Raw genomic sequence first — 18,496 nt, 5'->3', positions numbered from 1 at the left:
TGTGTGTGTTGTGTATGTGTGTGTGTGTGTGTGTATATATATATATATATATATATATATATACCTAGCTTTCCACATTAAATGTTTCTTTCAATATAAAGATCAAATGCCAACACTTTGGCTCATGTGTAAGTATGCATGTAGTGACTTTAAGGTTATATACATTGGTAAAACGAATCACCACTTAAAAAACTAAAGTCTGTGAACATTTAGGAGTATCAAACAGGACTGGCCATTCATTACTTAAACCCAGCCACTCGGCTATTTGTTTACAATGAGAAACCACAGGTCATAACATTTCATATGATTTCTCCATCATTACTGTAAGTTGTTCAGACTTTGAACTCTGCATCTAAAAAAACCTTACTTATAGTGAAAGACCATCTAGCTCTTAATGACTTACAAGTATGCTTAGACCCAAAACTGTTGTAACTAACTTAACTCAGACATTTGTTAAGAATAGCTATAACTTGACGTGTCTTGCAACTTTTAATTTGTGCTATTTCCATAATGTGTTCTATAATCTTTACTTCCTTCTTTTTTTATATATTTTAAGTAAATTAGTTGTTGAAGTTACTCTATCATTAGTTAGTAAATATGATTTTAATATTATTTCCACATTTTGCTTAAGATGGAATAAATGTATTCCAAAACATTCAAAGTTTCTATAAGTAAAAAAGGTTTTGTCTTGTCAACCATCTTCATTTTTATTATTAAATTTTGTTTCCCTTCTCGTGAAATTATTGTCAGTGCATAGGATATGTTTACATTGGTACCAAGAGGAGTTTAAGTGTCATGTATTGCTCTTTAAAATTTAACTTTTTATACATGTATATACATACATATATGTAATTTTTCTTTGATCTTCAAGTTCAAATTAGAAATACCCATGCCTGTGATTTTCTGGCATTTGTGAATAGATGGTGCTGTAGTCTGTTTATGGTGGTGTTGATCTGCTAAGTTTTTTCAGTACTTTTTATTTGTTTTGACACTTATCCATTTCTTTTAATAAAGTTTCCTGAAATTTAATATTTTCTTTCTGAACTACAATGAATGTTTATGCTATGTCATTTATTATGTTTTTGCCTGAGAAAGAAATTCTGTACACTAACATATATAGTAAAACTGACAGATGTGACAATGTGGCTGAAGGGCTTGAGACTCCACAAGTATGCCTACCTTTTTTCTAACATGACATATGATGAGATGATGGAACTAACAGAGAAACAGTTGGAAGAGCAGGTGAGATTTTATTCACTATGACAGGTTAGACAAGTTAAAATGAAACAGAAATAAAAGTTTCTGATCATTTTAGTTTTTATTTCAGCAACATAATTGAAAAAATGCAGTAGTTTTGAACCACATAGAGTACGTACACAAAAGTCATTGAGGCTTAGTTCTTAGGCTTATATCAATTCAAAAAAAAAAGAATTTTTTCTGAGTTCAATTTATCAATTTCATCCAGAAAATTCAAAATTCATTAGTTAAAAATTATTTTAATGGTTGCAGAGAATAGTACAACAAGTAGAGTTCTTATTTGACTAACACTTAGCATATGCAAGGGCACTAATCAAAATGAACAATTTTCACCAAGTGTAAGTAAACTAAAATTATTTCTGGTCAACATTAGTAGTGTTCTAAGAATTGTGCTCAACAGATGAATGTTGTTCTGAATGGAACTTCAGAGAGTTTATACATACAAGAAAGGGAACGCATGGTTATTATATTCTCTAAAGAGAGAGAATATTTATATACAAAAGTGTAGAAAAAACTAACTATGCAAATTGACAACTAAGAGAATAACATTAACTTTTGCTTACAAAAAAGTGGTATTCTAACAAATGTATGTCTTGGTTGAGTGTGTATGAAAAATACTACTATTGGTTACATCAGAATTATATATTGGCTGTTACAAAAGTTACAGAATGTGTGAAGAATTAAAATATTGTTTTCATATCTTGCTGTATTTAGTGGAATAGTGACATGTTCAAAAAGAATTGTGTATCACTCTTGATTTGTTTGTTGAATATTGATAAATAGAAGCCCATGTTTTGTGATCTAATTAATTTATTGTAATTTACATATTTCCTTGTGTGCTTCTGTAGAATGTGACAAAAGGAGCTCGTCACAAGATTGTGCTCAGCATTCAAAAATTGAAAGAACGGCAAAACACTTTAAGGTTATTAGAGAAGGTAAGAACCATAAATTCTTGTCATTATTTTGCCTTTCTAAATTCATGGCACTAGAGCGAGATTGTAAGAAAAGTTGATCAGGTATCTCAGAAGTAGTAATAATGATTTGAAAATCAGCTTTAGTGGCCATATATGAGGTTTTAGTAAAACTGAAGGTTTAATAACTGTTTTATGTTGTTGTCTAGTATAATATCCGTCAAAAATGACCGAAGACGGAAATGCCTAATTAGATCATGAATGATTGATAAATCATGGACAAAAAGTAATTTTTATTCAAGAAGCTCCTTAAGTACAACATTTCTTGTGAATACTCAGGTTTCAATGATTGTTCTCTGTTTTTTGTGATTATCAATGAGCAACTTCAAGTGTTCTTGATTTGAAGTTTTGCTGAAAGCTCGACGAAGTCAAACTTACGACACAATTTACATTTGACACCCACTTGCCTAATCGGTCACTCACTGATTAAATATGGATAAGAGGTGGCAGTTCCCACTGATACCAACTTTTGTCATGACCGTGAACAAATCTCAAGGGCAGTCAGAGCCCATGTTTAGTCATTGACATCTTTATATTCCAGGGAAGGTCATTTTTTGAGATTGTAAAACATTTTCTGGTGTAACTCTACAATTTAACAAAGGTGCATTTTCAATTTGCGAAACAGGTGCAATTGTTTGTACATATTAGTCCAAATATATCTTTAATTTTCAATCAATCATTGACCACTTGCTTCTAATTGACAGGAAGCCAAACTAATTAAGTTACATAATAAGTTGCTATGACATCAGTGTTTGACTGATAGACAGATACACACTGCATTTTATAGTATTAGATTCTTCGATCATCAGGCCAGCACTAACTGTTGAAATGCTATTTATATTAGTTGGTTATGAGACTTCAAGGTTTATGTATTGCTGATTCTAGAAATGCTATTTATATAAGTTGATTATAAGACGTAAAGATTTATGGTATGTAACCCTCAAGCTAGCAAAGCATGATCTATTTCAGGGTAAGACAAGTAAGAATAAGACTGGTGGTAATTCTTATATAATTCACATTACCTCACTCTTAAATGTATCGGATAACTGATTAAACATATTAGTGTTATTGTTTAAAGTTCTATAGTTAGTATTCATTTAAAAATACAAGAATAATGTATTTCATATATTACTTTAAGATTTTGAAATGTATCTAAATGTTATTTTGAGTAACTTAACTCTCTCCATACAGGCTTGGCCAATATGACCGACCATGTGACCATTTTGTGCTCATATAAAATCTTTATAGATTTGATACTATTAACTTTTGATATATGTATATCTTCACAAACTTGGCAGTCTTTTAGTAAACATTATAAGCCTTTAACATATAGTTAAAGTTGAGAAGATACCTAGAAAAAATGTGTCACACTAGGGGAAATTCAGGATTTTTTAAAATACTGCCTTATAAAATTAAGAATTTAAAACTTTTATACAATTAAAATATGAATTATTAGCTAAGATTTTATGCTATACTAATTGGTACTAATATGAACAAAAAGTAGTTTAATAAAAGTTTGAATGTTAGACACTAAATCCTTGTGTCATGCACAGTAAAGGATACCTGGGGCAAGAGGGTTAATTGGGTAAAATAATGATGTACATATGTAAGAAACTATAAAATGTTTTGAAATGCATCTTGAACTATGTTTCACAGGATGACTACAAGCTTGGAAAAGTAAGGAAAAATTGAAAAAATGTCCTAAAACATGAAAAAATATTTTTACTTTTATCTGGATACAAACCTTGTTTGACATAATCTTGATCTATCAGTCTGATGATAATTATTTAATTCATTATATTTGATGGATGAGTGTGGCCAAGTAGTTAGTGTGTTGGACTATGGATCTGTGAGTCCATCACTCATGTCCTGTTACTGCTAAGAATAACATCATCACTCCCTGAACTTTTTGGCCATGGTCATATTAGAAAGGTAAATGTCAAATCCCTCTATTCAGTCAGACAAGAAAAGCTCATGAGTTAGCAGTTGGCTATCTTTAATCTATCAGTTCAAAATTTGGGACAGCTACCATAGATAGCTTTGAATAGCTTAGCATGAAAATCTAAAAATGATCAAACAAAGAAACATTATTATTTTGTAAATAAAAATGCAACATTTTATTGGTTACCATGAAGTTCCAATGTCCACGTGTGAAAGTCTTTTTTTTCTTCTGTAACCAGTGTTGATCATACATCTGCAGGTCTTGAAAAAAAGTGAAATTTTGCCTGAAATGTCATGGGGAAACCTTGTAACAATGTGGTCATCCTGTATGTATTTTGAATTAACTTTTTTGTGTCATATCCTAGTTTGCAAGTTTTCTTACATCTTGATACATGTAATTAAAAATTTGTTTGAAAAAATATTTCTATAAAGTAAATTTATTTTTTATTGTAAACAATTTTATGTTGTTGTTTCTCTGCATTATATCTGTACATTTTTAATAAAATTATTTTATTTTGCAAACTATGCTTTTAACAATGTTGTTTTGTCCTTAACAGACAATGATAAGTTGATCTGTGTATAGCTGCTGTCTGTTTCTCTTTACTGGTGAAAATTACTGACATCCAGGTGTTGTGTTTCTATTCAGTAAGAAACTGAAGTATATTGTCTATGAAAAGTAACATGATCATCAAAAAAAACTTTAACATCCTGTCTCGTTGTCTGAGTATATTAATACCTATTTAAAGTAATTGTTGTTGCTTGTTGCCTTTCTAATGTGAAAACATTACTTTTATTATATTTTGTCCTCATAAGTATCATAAAATAGCATTTATTTATCGTTTTTTTTCTTCTTTTAAGTATAAATTATCCATAATATAAAAAAACAACTTTTTTACCTTGAAGATTGCCATGATGAACTTTCTCAGCCAGTACAAATTTAGTGTGTTTTCATCAGTTGAAGATTATTGAAGAAGGTATCCAAATTTTGACTTTATTCCTCATGGGTTCAATCCACTCAATGGACAATCACAGATAGCCCATTGTGAAGCTTTGTACTAAAACAAACAGTTGAACTTTATTGCTTGTTTGTTGTCAACAAAGTAAGCACAGAACTTCACTGAAGATTTGTATGATAATAATACATATTTTAATTTTTTCTGTGGTATAGTTTTTATTGGGTAATACCTTCAGGTAAACCATTAGATTAATCCAAGATTTAAAGGCTGAGGTTTTACAATATTCGGTTAAGGAACATTTCTATTATTATGATTGCTAGTGTGTCCACAAAAATGTATCAGTCATATGTTGTTTTACAGCCAAAAGGGGCCTGATGTGTAACTTGATCAACCCCATTATTTGTGGCTGAAAAGTAGCACAAGAGTTTACAGTGGGTGGTGTTGACTAATTGCCTTTCCTCTAGTCTATCACTTCAAAATTAGGGATGGATTGTACTGATAGCCCTCAAGTAGCTTTGAGTGGAATTCAAACAAACAAATAAACAGCCAACAGCTTCTATCTGTTCTATCAACAGCTTCCTCAATGACTGTACTTCAGACCTAATAGCTTTGTTGTTTTTTGAGCAACATCTACAGGTTTTTTTTATTAATTATCCCAAATAAATTATTGAGTTTTTATTCAATCTGCTGTAATGTATAATATATCTTAAAAACACTGTATGTTTGTAAATTTCTCACAGGATCTTCAGGAGGGAGCCAGTATAAGAAATATCTTGACAGAACTGAAGTCACTGCTACAGACTCCCATTAAGGCATTTTGTCCACCTGAAGGATTACAGTCAAATTCTTCCCAAGGTAGTGACAGTTTGGAGGATCAGGACCCTGAGGGTTCATTGACACCTAGTCCCCCACAAAGCCCTGGTCTTCTGAGTCTCGAGGGGGATTCAAGTATTATGGCAGGAGACTTACCAGGGCAGTTCACCCGCTTGATGGGGAAAGGTAAAAAAATTTTAGTCTGAAGTACATTATTTTTATTACAAATAGTTGGAGATCTCTAACTATTGGGCTGTTTAATTAGTCTGCTCATAAAATTTTAAGTACTTTAAAAATATCTGTATCAAATATACATAAGGTGATTCAGAACCATAACTCACTTCAAGTCAATACACAGATTAATGTGTATTTTTACAATCAAAACTGGAGTAATATCAATAAGCCATGTAGTCAGTATTTCAGAAACTTACTAAACTCCACCTTAAGCCAATAAACTTAGATACTGTTTCAAAATCAAAATGTGACCTAATGATTGTAATAACTCAGTAGCTCAGAGCCAAAACCCATTAAACTTAATTACATACTAACAAACTATTTAGTCAGATCTTCGTAGTATTAAACTATTATTAGGACTAACTTGTAGGTCACTAGTATGTTTTATTATAATAAACAAATTAGAAGTTATATAAGTTTTAATATTCAAATGTGCTGATCTATTATATTTTAGGCTAAGTATTATTAGTTGAAAGTTTTTGAAGTGGATAAACTATCTAGTAAACAGAGACAAGACAACATTTCAACCTATTTCAGCATAGCTAAAGTAATAAGACTTTTAACCTGATATTGGTAGTTTGACAAAAGTTTCTTCATAGCCAAACTGCAGAATACACAAAGTGGCCTGAAACACTTGTTAGCTGTGATTGTATAGCTGAAATAAATACCCCTAGATAATAGAAATGTCAGGACCTGTTTGAAATACCAATCTCTCAAAAATATAAGCATCATTAAATGCTGTTTCCTATTGGCACTGAAACAGATTTCTAAATGTTTCCATATTATTTTGTTTTTGAGTAAATAGTGTGGAACAAGATCCATTTAGATATTGGCACAAGTATTTTTCACTGCTTATGATCATCAGAGTCTGAATATACATGGTTCAAGGAGTTCAAGGCTGATGAACATAAATCACTTTGTATGGTGTGCGACAAAATCCTGGATTTATAGACAATGGGAGAAAGCTTTTTGAAATTTTATGTTAAGTAATAAACACAAGGCATTTTTGAAATATGGCTTCCTGTTTGGAATTGCTTATATTTTTTGAATGAAATGCAGTTTGTGACAATCAGAATTTACCAGTGGTGATAAAGTCCACTGTAATTAAAGAGGAAGTTTTAAGTAACCAGTAACTCAAGCACTTGTGAGTGATTTTGTTGCCAAGAATGATGTGTTAAAGGCAGAGATAGTGTGGGCACTTTAGACAATTACCAGTCTAGTTCTTATCATTCAAATGAAGCATTGCAAAATTGTTCCAAGCTATGTTCCATTACAGTAGATTGGCCACCTAGTTTGGATGTAAGGAGAAAAAAAAGGATGGACTAGCTAAATGTATATCTTTGGACTGAAAAGTATTGTATGGAACTCTGAAAATTTTCAGAGTTAAGAGAAGTTTTCAAATACTGTTTGATGAGAGCCTGAATAAATAGAAACAGATTGACATCCACATCATATTTTGGAGGAAACACGGTAGTAATTTGTTACATCATTGTTTCTAGGTATGTAGAGTTTGTTAGTGTTTTGTTTTTCATTTATGTGATACAGTTTTAAATATTTTAAGTTTTATCTTTTCCTTGTGAAATTGTATAATGATTACTTTTATTCTTTTATAATAATATACTAAAAATAATTACTTTTTTTCTATAGAACAGAACACCACATTTTGATCATTAGATTTTATCCTATGGCAAGTCTTGATTTTTTATTGTTGTTATTTGATAGGTCATTCAACAGTAGATAACTTTGTAGAGCACTTCCAGATATGTTACTTTGAAACTGGGCTGAATATGAAGAAGTTGGTTCAGATTTCTAAGAATAGCCCCAATATTAATTGGTAATTCTACAACATGATAATGGAAGAACTATGATTCTTTCATCACTAACTTAGTCTTGTGGCCTATATATATTTATATATATGGTTTTAAAGCTGGTGCCATTGCAACTGAATGGAAAATCTCCCTGTCATGTTTGTACTCTTGGTTAAGTATTATCCTGCTCATTGAGATTACATGAATGTTCCAATCTGTATCTATCTTGTCAGCCACGAGTGATTGGGAAATGTTCCAGTCCATGAATGAGTTCTGTTAATTTGGAAGAATGTGATGAAATATGTAGCTAAAGTAAAATACCAGGAAATATCCAAACCAGAAAATAAACCATATGAGACATATGAACTTAAGAAATAAAAAGAAGAAAGAAAAGAAACATGCAATAGTGGCAGTGGAAAAAATGAAAAAGAAGAAAGTAAGGTTGATCAAAACACAAAATCAACAATCCATTCTCTGAGAAGACGGAAAATACTGAAAATCTCACACTTGTTTTTAATCAAATGTATTTAAACAGAATGCAAGGGAAAAGAAAGAACAGCTAAAGAAAATTCAGGAATGGCTGAATTTGAAGATACTCAAACAATTATCCCATATCTACATAATCATTAGGATCAACAATTTTATGTTCCCATAAGTTGTTTATAGATATGCAGAAGTTTTTTTATTCATATACTGTGGAGTACACTTTGATGAAGTGCCAAAACAGTGCATCAGTTTTGTTTTTTTATAATATATGAAAGACCTGTTGACTCTCATGTATTTGTGAATATTAAATTTAATAATATACGAGTAAATAATGTGTATTTGCTTTAATGCTGACATGTTCTAGAGAATTGGAAATGCTTTTAAACCAGGTTGTATGTTACTGAACAGTTTAAAAACAAGTTAATATTTTATTTGCATATATAAACCTTTGTACAACAAACTGTTGTACTCTAAGGACATAACCCTTGAATTACTTCACTGTGTACTACAATTTATAAGGAACAATTACATGGATTAGCCATCCACAAAGTTATAAAGAAAAGTTAAGAGGGCCAGTAATCTATGTGCTACAGGAGATTATTTTATGGATTATGTAAGAGTGTTAGTAGGTGATACATTAAGTCAGTCATCTAAACATTTGTTTTTTATTCATCTTTGTATAAGACTCAAGTTATGTAATATTTTGATTTCAGTGTGTACTCACTTGTTGGTGTCTGTAGATATGGAAGAAGATAAAGTTAACCAATTTCTTGTACTGGTGGATAAGTGTTTAAGTCATGAGGTAAGATTGTTGTTTCTTTTTTGAGAAAAATAACAAAATAGCTTCATAGAGGATTCCAAGAATTGTAATAAAAACTCGTATCTCTGTATTAACTTTAGCTTTATCCTTCTGTTAAATTGATTTTAATAAAAAAATTTAACAGAACATGTTTTCATAATAAGACTAATTTTGGTATTATTTCAGTCAAGTTTCCAAATGTTGTCTAATGCTTGGAAAAATTAAGCTTACATTTATATACCAATACATAAAAGGAAACAGAAAACATTTTACAATATAATTGTTCATTATATTTAGATATTTTAACTGTATAACTTTTTCTTTTCCATAAGACATCATTTTAAAATATATCTAGAGAAAACAATCATATAATGAAATAGAATAAACTACATTGTTGAACTAAATGAGTATTTATTAAACGATTGAGGCATATCCATAAAAAAGAATACTGAAATTGATTTGATTAGTTTTGATGTTGATACTGCATTTAAGTTTTTGCAGGCAATAAAATGTGTAGTTGTGTTTCTCAGTTTTTATTATATTCTTATATTTCCTTGTAGGCATATACATAGGATATAATATTTATTGTAATATTTGTACAAAAATGAAACATTTACATAAAGTATATGGTTTCTCTTCCCCCATTACTTTTGGGTACGTATTTATGGCAAGTAGGTAGATGATGCTTCCTGACTGAAAGTCACTAATACAGTTGATTTAAGGAAGGGATTTTATTTCATGAAACACCAAAATTGTTAACATTTCTTAACATAAATTCATGAGATTTAATTACTTTCATATTAATTTTGTACATATTTACAATTTCAGACAAGAAAATTTCATTTACAGTACCTTCATTCCTAATCCGACTATTAATTACTGAATCATTGACATAACTTAGGATCTTCAAATATAGTTAAGTTAATTATAATTAAGTGTAATAAATATTACCATTTTTATGCATAAACGTGATAAGAAAACCATAAGAATATTAGAATGTATAGGTATTGTCATATTTCAGAATTTTGGCATTTTTTGATAAAATATGTTTATAGGTATTGTACAAGATGTCATTAGTAAAGTATTTTTTTCACTTTGCAAAAGAAAAGGTGCAATAAAAAATACACTTTAACTTTTTTATATAAGAATTTATTTTTAAATGCATTTTATAAATAATTTTATAAAAGTCAGTGATAATCATTATTTTTATTTGTGTTCCATTTAGTTGGTTACTAGCTAATAAAGACATGTAGCATTCATTGTCATCATGTGTTCCATTTAGTTTGTTACTAGCTAATATAAGACTTGTAGCATTCATTGTCATCATGTGTTCCATTTAGTTAGTTATACAGCTGATGTATACACCAAAATAAACCATCTTACCAAAATAAAATGAAAACCCATAAATCAGCACTACTAATAACAGTTGGCACTGCAAACACTTTCCAGCTACGATCGGTTCTTGAAATCAAGTTATCCAGCAATCTTTCAATGTATTTTAGCAGTTAGGGTCTTTTGAACATTCAGAACTGTGAACTGTTTGAACCTTCCTTTGCTCAATGTGGTTCACAAGTTTGTTTGTTTTTTTAGTCTTCATACATAACTAAATAATTGCTCAGAAGTGTATGTTGTTCTTCGTATTATGTAGAATAATTTCAACAGAATCATAACTTTGAACTAGATGTCCTTCAGACCTTTTTGTTTTTTTTAGAAACTGTTTCACTTCACTTAACAATTTAAGGTGGGAGTTCCTTGTTCTGCAAATATCACCCAGTATTTCTAGGGGAAGCTACAGCATCTCTATATCAATATTACCTTGAAAATCCTCAGTGATGGAAGAGATATCCAGTTTTGATTCACTTGCTGCATCAGTTAAATGCTTTTCCAGTTTTATTGCAAATGTGAAGCTATCTAATGAAAACCTCTTCCCTATTATAACTTTGCAAGCATCAGTTGTAAAGAAAATAGGCCTTGTGGAAACTGTAGGTGTGAGGAAAGTTTTCATTCTTGAGCTGTCATGATTCTTGTGCTTTGTAGGAATTTAAGTTCTTCTAAACACAAACTTTCTGCCTTTTCTACTGTTGTATCCCATAGGTGGTTATATGATGAGTCGGCATGCATGGCATTCAATACCTCTTGCAACAAGACAACTTTCTTTAGAATGCTGGACAACGATATATTTGGACTCTGAATTTTTGCAGTTGCTTTTTCTAAAGGATCCTTGGCTTTTACAAGAAATATTAACTGAAGTTGCTTTGAGAACCCACTGTATTTTGAGCCAGATTCATCAGAAGTGTTACTAAATTCATCTAGACAGCTCAACATGGCTTGCAGTTGCAAAGCAATGATCTGTTGCTGATGATCTTCAGTATCCATCTTGTCAAACACACATACGCTTTTCCCTGGGTAACACTAATGAGATCCTATATCATTGAAAAGCAATCATGACATACTGGAATACTTTGTGGGGGCATCCTGAGTGGCAAGATTAAGGAAATGGACAGCACAGTGAACAAATCCTGCTCTTGGTTCTCATTCTTACGTTTGGGCTTGTAACCCAGTGAAATTACCAGATACATTAGTGTTTCTTCATAACACTTTCAATGATAATCAGGTAAAGAGCAGTTCAAACCTGATCAATATGTTTCCAAAATTTTAAAAATAAAAGCAGCATTGGTTACATCAGTCTGTTAAAAAACCAACTTACTCTGTGAGTTCCCAGTCTTCATCCATAAAGAAAACTTTACTCATCCCTTTTTAGACATATCTGTAGTCTCAGCCATCATAGTGGTCTAATGTTTTGTAGTCTTAATCTTTTGCATATTCTTCCAGATCACTAATATTGCCTTTTTTTGTGTGTGTATTGGTATTATATACATGCATAATTCTATTGTACCATGTCAAATAAATTTCAGAATTGAGGAAAAATAAGACAATTATAAGTTTGACAAATACATCATTTATTCATGACCATAGTTTTGCCAGTAAAGGCATCATCAAGTTTCCCCAAGTACTGATGGTTTCAAGTATCACTTATATGAAATACATTTATTTGAATTGACATAAATATCCCATTTTTGACACTTCCTGTAGAAATTACAAAAATCAAATAGCACTCAATTCAATAACAGGCCATTTTTTTTCTCTCTCTCTCTCTTTCTCAGTAAAGTGATGAAATGATGCCATCCAGTGGGAAAAAATCCCCATGGCTACTTACCAAACCTGAGTGCTTAGTGTACTGGATGCACTTATTGCATCAAAAATGCAATGCAGTTTTTCTTGTTGACACATAAAATGATAAAATAAGGTTGTAAATAGCCCACTAGAAAAATCATATTGCGTATACACTCTGATTCAAGGGATTTGGTTAACTGCACATTTTATATTTATTCTTCACTATTTTTAGGAAAATTACTGTTGAATTGTTTCAATGGACATCTGCTAGTAGTGTATAATTCAAATTTTAATATTATATAAGTTTTACTTTCTTAATTCAAAAGGAAATGTTTAGAACAAATTGTGCCATATTCATCCTAGTGTGTCATATGTATGTTTTTATATGTTCTAGTATAGACTTAGTTGGACGTGATGTAATTTTTATATTATTTAATCTTACTATTTCATTTAGATATAAACCAGAAAATCCAACCCAATAGCAATGCTTTCCTATCCCAAACACATTTTCAACAAATGTCAATATTTCTCTCCGACCTTTGCACTCGGATTATTTATAACGAATAGAAAGAGTGGATAGTATATCTTTAAAGATTAGAATCTTTAATCCAATGTTGCCAGAAGTGTTAAAATCGCATATCAAGACCACTTCTTTGAAACTGCTTTCCAAATTGGGGTTTGTGTGACTTTTTCTTGAGGCACTCAGATGGACAGCACAGCAAGCCTTTCAAATGACAACCCAAGAAACAGCAAAAGCATGCTTCATGCACACTGATTTTGTGCGTAGTAGCTATTCGTGGGATATACAGATTGGTTACAGGGCTCTCCCATCTAAAAAAAATTAATAGCATAGTTTTCATTTCTAAGTTAAATCGATGAAAAATAATACATTGTTATGATTTCTCCCACTTAAGTTATTTTGCCATTATCATTTGAAAAAGATATGCAAATTATAAGTCCAAACATTATTGGAGATGAGCACAAGTAGACATTCCTAATTATTGGTGGAGCACAAGCACCATGGGCCCATATAACTCGCTGCCTATGAATAGGCATAATATGTATATGCATAATAGCATGTTTGGCTTAGAATATGCTTCATTTAATCCTTGGTTTTGACATGTACTGTAAGCTTTATTTACAAACAAATTTGTATTTAAAGAGATTATTTCATTATTTAAAAGGTTTCTTGATTCATGTAAAAATATTAGAATTCAAGTTTGCTTGAGAAAATAATTGCCTAACTATTTTTGTTTAATGCTGTTCATAAAAAAAATTTTGCCAGAAAAAAATTTTTGTTCCCAATAGCTTTAAAATCTTACAAATTTCTACATAGCTTACTTTCCTATAAAGAATGCCTGTCCCCTCAAGTATATTGGACCTAGCATGGCTAGTGTGGTGGACTGTGGATCTCAATGTACATGGTTCATGTTCCATTGCCACAGAAAAAAAAAAAAATTGTTTGCTCTGCACTTTGAGCTGTGGATGCATTATATAAGTGACAGTCAAAACTCTATTTGATAAGAGCTGTCCGAGAATTGTTGATGATGCTGTTGACGAGCTGTCAAAAATTCTGCTAAAACTTTACATTAACAAATTTAAATATCTAAAAATCAAAACATTTACAAATAACAGCAAATGATAAACACTTTCAGATTAAAAAATCCTTCACGTGTCTGTCAGAGCTTTTCATGTACTGTATAATTTATGGTCTTTGCAACCTTCTTTATATATATATATATAGGTGAGACAGGTCATAAAGCTGCTCAAGGTTTTGTGAATACAGATGACTTATTACTGAAGGCAGTATCTATGAGTTAGTCTCCAGACATTTTTGCAATAACAAACATGATCTTTTTCATCTTGAACTTGTCTTCTTAAGGTCTGTTTCAGTTAAGTGTTCTCTTGAACATTAGAAACGATGCCTTATTTATATCCTAAGAACCCTTTCCTCTATCATGATTAAACAGAAGATTTTCTTTCATTAAATGTTTACTTCTGACTAAGTTCTTTTTCTTAAGGGGGTATTTAGTGTGAACTAAATTCTATACAAGACCTACATTTTTTTTAAGTTCTAGTTTAGTACCTGTAAAAAGAAATTTTCTTTCCTGTTTTGAAATACTTTGTATTACTTTTTCAGTCATGCTTATTTTACTTTAAAACTCCTAAAAATTGCCAGGTGTATATGAACCAGCCATAATGTTGTAAAAATAATGTCTAAAAAAAATCAGTATTGTTAGTATTTATGGAAAGTGAAATAAAAGATGAGCTATGACTGAACTCCATTTGACTAGTTTTTATTACTAGCCATCTACATGCTTATTTTATTAGATTCCATTATTATAATATATTATTCAACTATGTGCTATTGGATTATTTTATTGTAATATATTTATCTTATTATATCTTTTCATTATATTGCTTAGAAATAATTTTATTACTGAAATATACTAGAAAACCAAACTAACAAGTTTTCCTGTAGCTTGTAACAATGTTCATCAAAACGTTTTGTTTAATCTCTGTATATTGAGTTGGCATTAGAAGACATGATAAAATATATTTTAACTAATAAATAAGCTGGCATATGAAGCCTTTAGTTAGATTCAGGCATTAACTATTATCTCTGATTTTAAAATGCAAGTAGCCCATAGTTTCTGATACGGTACATTATGTCCTCTCATGTGTATAGCTATTCTTGTTCAGTGCTGTCCTTTATATGCAAAAATTTTTTAACATGCTACAAGCCTTACACTCCCTTACCCCCGTGGCCATCATGGTATCAACTGCATCTTATTTGTAAATCAGCTTGTAACAACCTTCCACCAATAGGAGTGTGACACACCCTCCTGATGCACTTGACTCCCTCTATTTGATTCTACCAAACTATCACTTCTCGTTAGGCAGTTCTCTAGTGCAGACGTTTTTTGATTGTGCTCTCTTCAAGCATTTTTTTCTGTAATATTTCATATGAAGTGGAAATATTTTTTATTACAGTTTATTTCTGTAGTTTTTGTTATAACTTACCTTTGTTTCCCCCCCCCCCCCCCCCCAAGTTTGCATCATTACATGGTGAATTCCAAAATTCATATTACCACTTCAGAGTTTTTACCACCTTCTTCCAACACAATTACACAGGCAACTTGGAAACTTGTTTGGCTCATTTGGCCAATTTTATTACCCTATGGTGGGAATTTGCTGCTGATTCTAGAGTTATCCAGGTTTTGTCTGAAGGACTTTTCATCCAATTGCTTTCCCCTACCTTGATGTCTCATGTACCCATATCCTTTCCATAACTTGGGATCCAACTACCAGTCAACATCTGTCCAAGATGATGCAGTCTCTTAAATCACAGAGAGCTATTGAGCCTGTCAGCCATCATTCCCCAGGTTTTTATTCCAGGTTGTTTGTGGTACCCAAAAAAACCAGGGTCTGGCATCCTGTGACTGATCTGTCCTGCTCAACCAATTTTTCGATCTTCCCTGTTTTACCATGGAGTCCTTTCTTATACTAAGGTGGGCTTTTTCTCCAGGACTGTAGATGACCAAGGTAGACGTCTTGAATGCTTATATCCATATTCCTATTTTTCATCAATCAAGACACTATCTTTGGTTTGTCCACCAAGGGGTTGTGTATCAGTTTCATGCCATTCCCTTCAGGCTTGCTTTGGCCCTGTTGGGTGGTCCAAGCATTTGCCCAAATTATGCCTGCTTGGGAGTTGTCCTTACACCACTACATGGATGACTGGCTTCTGTTAGCTCATTTTGAACTGGAGTAGTTCACAACACACTCATCTGCTTCTGATAGAATCAGCTCGAGGAGGTTGAATTATCACGTTGGAGATGTTTTTCCTGTTACGTTAGTGGATGTGGGTCGATAAACAGGAGGCTTCCAGACAATGGTCTACAGCCAAGAGGTCTTACCATCTCAACATCTGGAAGTTTCTGGCAGTATGTGATTTGGATCACTTTCTTCCTCTTGTAAGGACTTGACTTGTCATGATTGATTTTGAAAATTCTACGGTGGTGGCTTATATCAATCACCAAGGGGGCACCTGTTCTCATTCCTTTTGAGGTTGAATCTTGTATCTCCTTTTTAGGGCCCATACACTTGGGATACATCTCCTTGTATGTCATGTACCAGGTGCTTTCAACCTCGTGGTCTTTTGATCATCAGGTTTTCCAGTGGCTATGTTCCCAATGAAGTACTCTTAAGCTGGTTACATTTTCCACTTTCCTCAATACCTAGTTCCCTTTTTTTGGCCTTCAGTTCCTCATCCACATGCCCTAGCTGACAATATGCTCTGCTAGATTTGGACTAAATGGTATCTGTATGTTTATCCTTTTATCTGACTTCTTCCCGGGAGATTTCAATCATTCATGCCACTCTGTGTCAAGTCCTTCTGATTGCTCCTTACTGGCCAACACAAGCATGGCTTTCTTGTCTACTTCAGCTCCAAGCTGCCTCTTCCTCTCACTCCATCCCTTCTATGTCAAACTCTATCACCTGTAATTCATCCCACTCTTCCTACCTTCTGTCTTCATGTCTGACTTTTATCAGGTATTTGGCAAGGATATCCAGATTGTCTCAGTGGGTCACTTGCTGTTTAGCACATTTCCAATTGCCCCTCCTCAGTGGCAGTCTGTCATTGTAAATGGAACATCTTCTGCTGGTGGTCTTCATGTCTAGGTTTTCATTGTTGAAGTGGGATGTCCTATAAGATTTCTAGTAGGTTTTTCCTCAGGATATATTTGCTTCATTAATATGCCAGTTCTGGACTGTACTAACCAATGGAAGTGCATGGGTAAAGCAGAAGGGGATAACTGCCCATCCCTGCTGTCCTTTTGATTGAGTAAATCAGGAGCTGCCTGCTTTTCAAAATAAGTTTTTCATTGCACCGTTTCTGGTGTTGGTGTTCTTGCAGACTTTCCACCATGTTTTATCCCCCTTATTCTCTTAGCGGAATATGGGAGTCCTTGCTGCTTTCCAGTTCTGAGCTGCTGGGGTGATGGACTATGGAGGTATCCTCCTCAATGTGATCATACAATAATAAACAAAAACTAAAAAAATAAATTCAGTAGAGAGTAGGATGGTGGTGTTCTGGTGGAATATGGTCCTCCAGGCATGTGCTCCATTTCTGTACAGAGCTTTGAGGGTTGTGGCGTTCCCCTTCCGTGCGATGTGACCCGGAAGTTTTCAATGCGCTCCAATTCTATATGGTCCTGTCCAAGGGAATGATGTTGCACATGACTACTAATAAATATGCTCCACCTCTGTGTGGTGGGTCCTGGAGGTTGATGTTGCACCTGGCTTCTATGTGGTTCTGTTAGGAGGGTGAGGTTGCTTGTAATTTATGGATGAATTCCACTTTCATGAGGTGGGACCTGGAGAGTACTATGACCTTCCAACCTTTGTGCAATCCTATCAGGATAATGATGTTGGTTTAGAGTTGATCTGTCACTTTTCAGTTTACCCCTTTGATTAGGAATCCTCATCCTACCATAACATGGATGTTGGTTCCTGGGTACTGCTTTTGGACTTATAGTAAGATCAATCAACATAAGTCCTCACACATGTGTTGATTGTGTTTCCTCTTCCTCAATCAATTTGCCTCATGATCACCAACTCTGTGTGATAGGTCCCAGAAGTTGATGTTGCACCTGGCTTCTGTGCAGTTCTGTCAGGAGGGTGAGATTGTTTATGATTTATGGATGCAATCCACTTCCGTGAGATGGAACTTGGAGACTGCTATGGTGTTCGAACCTTTGTGCAGTCCTATAATGTAACATGGGACCTATTGGTCCATCTTGGCTGTTCCATCCTCTAAAATAAACTAGAATAATTTTTCTTTTAATCTTAAAGTCAGCCCTTATCATTCATATACTTATCAAGCTTTTTCTTAAACTCACTTAACTTTACTGCCTTTACAACATCTGAAGCAACCCATACCAAAGGCCAACCACCCTGTTAGAAAAATGAAACTGTTTTAGCTGAAGATAACTTCTTCCTTGCCAAAATTTGTGTCCCCTAGTCTTACTATTCTCACTGTTAAATATGAAA

General features: G+C 32.7%; 1 protein-coding gene across 3 annotated transcripts in view; it reads left to right on the top strand.

The window, feature by feature from the left end:
• LOC106461518 (protein Smaug homolog 1-like) overlaps window positions 1-18,496 on the top strand; it is a 58,427-nt gene that overhangs the window by 29,979 nt on the left and 9,952 nt on the right. For 2 of the 3 annotated variants that reach the window (XM_013921345.2, XM_013921344.2), the window contains exons 4-7: window positions 1,121-1,242; window positions 2,106-2,192; window positions 5,866-6,124; window positions 9,180-9,268. In XM_013921345.2, the coding sequence (XP_013776799.1) occupies window positions 1,121-1,242; window positions 2,106-2,192; window positions 5,866-6,124; window positions 9,180-9,268 (557 nt within the window). The remainder of the gene's footprint in view (window positions 1-1,120; window positions 1,243-2,105; window positions 2,193-5,865; window positions 6,125-9,179; window positions 9,269-18,496) is intronic. The other variant, XM_013921346.2, reaches the window with a different exon arrangement.

The sequence above is a fragment of the Limulus polyphemus genome, unplaced genomic scaffold, assembly GCF_000517525.1.
Source record: "Limulus polyphemus unplaced genomic scaffold, Limulus_polyphemus-2.1.2 Scaffold976, whole genome shotgun sequence".
NCBI classification, from domain to species: domain Eukaryota; kingdom Metazoa; phylum Arthropoda; class Merostomata; order Xiphosura; family Limulidae; genus Limulus; species Limulus polyphemus.
Note: the sequence above shows the minus strand (reverse complement) of the source record. Positions and strands in the feature narration are given on the sequence as shown.